The sequence below is a fragment of the Armigeres subalbatus genome, unplaced genomic scaffold, assembly GCF_024139115.2.
Source record: "Armigeres subalbatus isolate Guangzhou_Male unplaced genomic scaffold, GZ_Asu_2 Contig606, whole genome shotgun sequence".
NCBI classification, from domain to species: Eukaryota; Metazoa; Arthropoda; class Insecta; order Diptera; family Culicidae; genus Armigeres; species Armigeres subalbatus.
Genome location: NW_026943376.1, coordinates 319,441 through 325,567, shown reverse-complemented (window position 1 = coordinate 325,567; position 6,127 = coordinate 319,441). Strand labels below are relative to the sequence as shown.

The window sequence follows — 6,127 nt, the reverse complement described above, 5'->3', positions numbered from 1 at the left end:
CCATAGCTCTGGTTAACGCAGCAAGGACTCAATCGTACTTCACAGCCTCCGTCAGCGGTTAGTTTCTTTTTAGACCCCTTCCTAATACAAGCAGCCTCAAAAGATCTTCCGAGATTTCTGGTGACCCCGAAGATTAACCAATCTTTCCGTCGTCGTTTGATGGCACAACCCGGTTTACGAACGCTGAAAAACATTATTCGACTGCAGTAAACTCGTATCGGTCTGAGTGACGGAAACAAAAATAAAATTGCAGCCATTTCGTCAATTTGTGTTGTATTGGCCTGATTTTTTTACCAGTTTGTTTATTTATTATGGCTCAGTCGTGTAAAATAACACTTTGCGGAGCCGACTCCTGTGTTTTTTTTTAATTGCTATCTCAATTACATTGAATTTAAACACTAAAGCTATTAATTACAATTCAGAAAAAAACTAATCGTGATAAAATTCCATGTTTTCTATCGGCATACCGACGGCTGCAGCTATTCTCAACTTATCTTCTTCTATTAAAACCCAGTCAACACAAAATCGTAGATGATGCAACGTAATAGCCTGTTCCGATTACGCTATTAAACATATCATAATTGGCGTTTCGTAATAAATTGGTTGATTTTTACTTAATATTTCATACATTTCGAACTGTCATCATTTTAACACCTCAAAAACATAAATCAAGTTGATAATTACGAATAAAAGACTAATTTTCTGGCTGGCTGCACGGAAAACTTAGGTTCTGTCAAGATAACTGTCACAAGCTTTGTTGTCAGTTTCAGTGTCAGTTTCTCACGTTTCGTATGTACAAAGTTTTGTGAAATTATTTTTCCAACTTTAACTTCATAATGGATAAATCCGATGCCGGTCCATCTTCGGGTCCATCTAAGCGCAACAAAGTGAAAAAACGCTGCTTCTGGTCGGCCGCGCAAATTGACCTGCTCTTTGAACTGTGGTCGGACAAGATTGGTGCTCTTCGTGGGACGCGTAAAAACAGCCATATTTTCGAAGAAATGCGGCAAAGTTTCAATGATCATGGCTATCATGTTTCGGCAACAGACATAAAGACAAGGATCCATAATATGACCGCACGTTATAGGTAGTATGATTTTCTTTGAAATTTATTTATCTACACCATCTATACACTTGTTTCTATACGAATAGGAAAGAAAAGGCTGCAGTTGGACCATCGGGTGGATCGCCTTCGGAGTGGTCGCTATTCGACCGAGTGAATGGTATCCTCGGAAGTTTTCGGATACATAATGTCAACTCTGTGGTCGTCGACAGTATTATTGATGAAGGTAAAGTGAAAATATTGATTGCGAACTACTGCTGATGGTGAACAGAATTATTTATAAGTGCTGTTCAGTTATGTTAAATGTGGATGATTTTAAAAGTGGTGAGAGTTTCCCATAAAAAGTTCCCGCTGGAATAAATTTTTACACCATAAGTTTGTTGAATCATTTGCCGATTCCGTATGGAGTTTGTTGCACTATCGCTTAAGTCAGTTTAACAGAAACGTTCATCCACTCCAGTATTCAGTCAGTGTAGATATAAATATTTGAATTTAAATAGCCTTTTTCAGCAAATCGTTCACAGTTTGCAAAAAAAGAAAGAAAAAACAATCTTTGAACAATTCTTTAACACTTTCTGTAGAATGCAAGCATTGAGCTTTTTGATCAAATACTCAATGCTGGAATTACAAGATGTGACGATAATGTTTCTCGGTCTACATGAACATTCACAAATTATTTTACGACTGTATGTAAATACCACTATTACGTCTTTGTGGCTTCAAATTTACACTGAAACTTGGCCGGCTTTTAACTTTATGTTTTTGAACAATTAGTAATAGCGAGATTAATAGGAGTGGTTTTATGTCACAAGTCATGAGTTTGTTATAAGCACTAAGAGGCACACAGGATGGGTCCAGGGATCGAGAATCCAAAATGTATACAAATAAATTGTATGACCTTTTGCAGAAGCTATCAAACTTCACAGTATCAGTTCAAGGTGACCAATGAACCGGGAGATCCGGTAAAAAGCCGGGCATTGAATATCATCGGAAATATGCGAGCATTTTTATGAGCACCGATAAAATTAAAAAATCGGCGTTTACCTATTTGTATTTGTGATTCTCATGCGTTGTTTGACCGGGTTTCACAATTATTTTACGGATTACGCAACATTTATAGACACAAAAATGTGTTAACATTAGTAGAGCGTTGAAAATACTTATGCTGACGATATTTTCCTTCTGGACTTCTAAAGCGACTCCTAAGTGGTTTCTCTACTGCTGATAGATGATATGTTTATTCTGACGAATAAAACTACGGAATCCCGTGACAATGGAAACCCGTCATGTCCATGCTAATCCTAAAAACTCAGACGTACGATTTGCAACTCAGCTGTACCCAAACCAGATGTTCTAGGTTCTCCAAACTGTTCACATTTTTTTCTAGAATGGGAATGCATCTCCAATTGAGATATAATCATTATCTAACATTCTACAGTATAAGAACTTGTTGAAATAGCTTTAATTTGCTGTAGTTTAACGAAAAGAGAGACGACCTAAAGAATTATATCTTCGCAGTGCATACAAAAAAAAATCATTGGTCTTATTAAGAAAACCATTGGTGAAATTAAAGATTCATTGGTTCTTTTTCGTACAGAGTTGCACATGTTCAGACCAACAGCTAACCAATTGTCGGTTTAAACCCTTTGTAGCAAAACCCTTTGCGATTAATAGTTAGAAATTTTCAGAATTACTGTCAAATCGAGAAAAGGACACTGTTAAAAATGAAAGTTAAATAATTTTGTTTTGAAAACAGTTTTAATTGAAAATAGTGGTTCCTGAAACACTGAATATGCTGGCTTATGTATCATTGTATGCTTCATGCAGGCCCTTCATAGCAGGCAATACCACCGGAAGTCGACAGAATCTGATACACGAATTTGCTCATCTCCTTCATGTGCTGTTGGTTGAAGAGGTTCTTATCCTTAGTCCTGATTATGCAGAAAAAAACATACGTACAGGTATGAGCAATAACATTTTACTAAGAAATACTACATTTACCATAAGTTAATCCGACGAATAGTCGAGACGCCGTCCTGGCGAGCTCCTAGCTGTTGTTATTCGATCTTCCATCTGATTCTGATTCGTGCATGTAAGAAACTCCTTCCATGGAATTTGCATCGACTATCATTGGTTCCTCCAATACACTAGTCGGGAAGATTCTGTCGATCCCTTCCTTCGAGAGCTCCGCTTATCGGTAGGCGGTAGCCGGTTTCAGTAGGCACTTGAATCGCGGGAAAATGGAGCACGATAAAAATGGAACTAAACCTTTGATACCCACACTGACTTCGACACCAACTACTGCAAGACACCAATATTGAATAGTTCAATACCAAATTTTCAAAACAACGTATCTGGTTTTTGCAAACAAAGATTCAAACGTCGATTTGACGAATTTGATAGCATTTTCACGCAAACCAACACCATCATTACGAAGGTGAAGGCTTCTGCTACCTGTTGATGGTGTTGGTTTGCGTGGAAGTGCTATCAGATGAGTCAAACCGACGTTTGAATAGTCGTTTACAAAAGCAGATAAGTCGATTTGAGAATTTGGTATTGAGTTTTTGCTTGGATGTGAAAGAGCAAAACATTACGAACTATGGGCAGTTCAGGATATTATGGTTAAAATGTATACTGGTTAAAAGAAATACTGCAGGGTGCAAATAGAAAGGTTGGAGGCCTTGATAATTCCTCGAAGGAATGTGGGCGATTTAATTACATTTTGGGAAAAGGGTTTAAGCGCTCTGTAAGCAGTGATGACACAATTGGAAATTATATCAAGTGTCATCTAAATGCATAAAACTTTTCAATTAAACCTCTACCACAATCATAGTAATAAATTTTGGAATAAACCATTTTATAGAAAGCTCGAATGACAGGAGACCTAACACTAATATTTACATTTTACAAGGAACATTTGCGAAAATGGAATGAAATGATGATGATGATGACGAATTGATAATGGTTTGCATGCAAATTTACCAAAACAAAGACCGAGCCGTCCACTCAAAATTTCGATCAGCTGATCGAATCTGTCTCGTAAAATGGCTTATATGGTATCATGTATGGTTCGCAAAGTTGAACAGCATAGTTTGCCAAAATATTAAAATTAAGATCATTCAGAAAATACATGCTTCAAAACTTATTAGAATAAATATTTTGGTCACGAAATTCACCATTGTGTTTTGCCAAAGTGCGTGATTCAATACCAAATTATCAAAACGACTTATCTGCTTTTGTAAACAAAGATTCAATCGTCGATTTGACGAATCTGATCGCACTCCCACGCAAACCAACACCACCAAAACGTAGGTGAGGCTTTCTGCTACCTGTTGATGGTGTTGGTTTGCGTGAGAGTGCGATCACATTCGTCAAATCGTCGTTTGAATCTTTGTTTACAAAAGTTCTTCGTATTTTTTTCGAAATCTTCCGAACAGGACAAAGGGAACCGAAGCGACAATCTTTATCTTGTAACTGAAATATCTTTTATTCAGACTCTCAAAATTGTCATGCAGTAACAATAACAAATAACAATCATACGCGTGAGTTCAAAGGACTCGCATATGAACATGACGGATTTCCGTAGTTTTTTTCGTCCTACGCCTTTGCTCGCAATGCCAACTGGAGTCATATAACACCATCGTTTAAAAATATCTTTTTTATGGTTCTCTTGCCCGCAGATACCGTTCTATAGACATTTTAAGTTGTTGAAACAATAACCCATTTCACCCCCATTTGACACATCACATATGAATAAAACTAAGTAAATACTCTTTACTCAAATCGGTCTACGTACTGGTGCAAATCTCTGTGAATCTTCATTGTCATCCTTTATGACAACATTTAATTATTTTTATGATTTCATTTCGACGCTTTTTTAATTACCAATGATGATTTTATTTTACAGACTTTTGCGTAGAATATCTTGAGGAAGATCCGGCGTTCCCGTACATTCAGCCGTCGTATACAGCAACGCAAGAGGTCACGGAAACACAAGAGATCACAGAAACACAAGAGAGTATTTCTCCGCTAGTTTCCCCTTCGCAGCATGAACGCCCGCCTTCAAAACTACGAAGAAATAAAAGTCTGCATGCTGATTTGATGTATGAATTTAAGAGAACTAATGCTCGCATAGAATTTGAACTCGATCGTTTGAGAAATGCTGACGAAGATGTATTACAGATGGAACGCGAAAGGAACGAAATACTTAGAGATATGGCTGACAATTCAAAAGAACTGAATGGGGCATTAATTCATTTTCTGCCGAAGTAAAACTATAGTTTTTTGATAAAATTTTAAATGAAACGAATTCTCAGTATTATTTGGAACCTGGTGTTTATCCCTTCGAATTCGTATTTCGGCTATAACAAAAGAAAGTATTGCTTTAATTAAAGGAATGAAAGTAGTTATACTTGTCACGTTTTTTTATATTTAAAAGCTATTAATATTTCATAAAACTTGCTCATCATGTTCACGCAATGGTTCCTGAGTATCGATGTTAGATTTCAGTGCTGCGAAAGAAATATAAATAGCATTAAACATTTTGAATACCAGATGTTAACTTAAAATAAAATTATTTTATGGATCTGAATAATATAAGAGAAATATTAGAAAGCATTTATGTATAAATGTGCTCAGAATAATAGAGGAAAAATCTTATGTTCTAATACAATTAAATAATGATAAATAATAAAAAAAAAAAACGAATATCAATGTATTGCTTGAAGCGAAGTCAAGTATGTTTTAATATTATTTTATTATTTACCGAAATAATTGGCAATTGCCTCTCTAATCGCTATCGCAGTGCAATTTGATTCCGTGATTGTATTAATTTCGTCCGGTATTTGCCGTCGTGTACGTTCATATTCTTGCATGTGCTGAATCCAATTCTTCTTTATGGTATCATTGTTATGGTTGAGAAAATTATGCAAAACACAACAGCACTGTATAACGAGTGCTGCTTTATCAATCTTGTTATCCAATCCTTTTCCAATTCGTCGAAATCGTGCCTTTAGATGGCCAAACGCATTCTCTACAACCCTTCTGGCCTTTGACAGTGTATAG

At 36.3% G+C, this 6,127-nt stretch overlaps 1 protein-coding gene across 1 annotated transcript; it reads left to right on the top strand.

The window, feature by feature from the left end:
* The first annotated feature begins 806 nt into the window (after positions 1–806).
* LOC134204468 (uncharacterized) lies at positions 807–5,335 on the top strand. The gene is made up of 3 exons (XM_062679291.1): positions 807–1,087; positions 1,153–1,289; positions 4,971–5,335. The coding sequence occupies exons 1-3, from the start codon at positions 837–839 to the stop codon at positions 5,333–5,335; spliced, it is 753 nt and encodes a 250-aa protein (XP_062535275.1). The 5' UTR covers positions 807–836.
* The last annotated feature ends 792 nt before the right edge of the window (positions 5,336–6,127 follow it).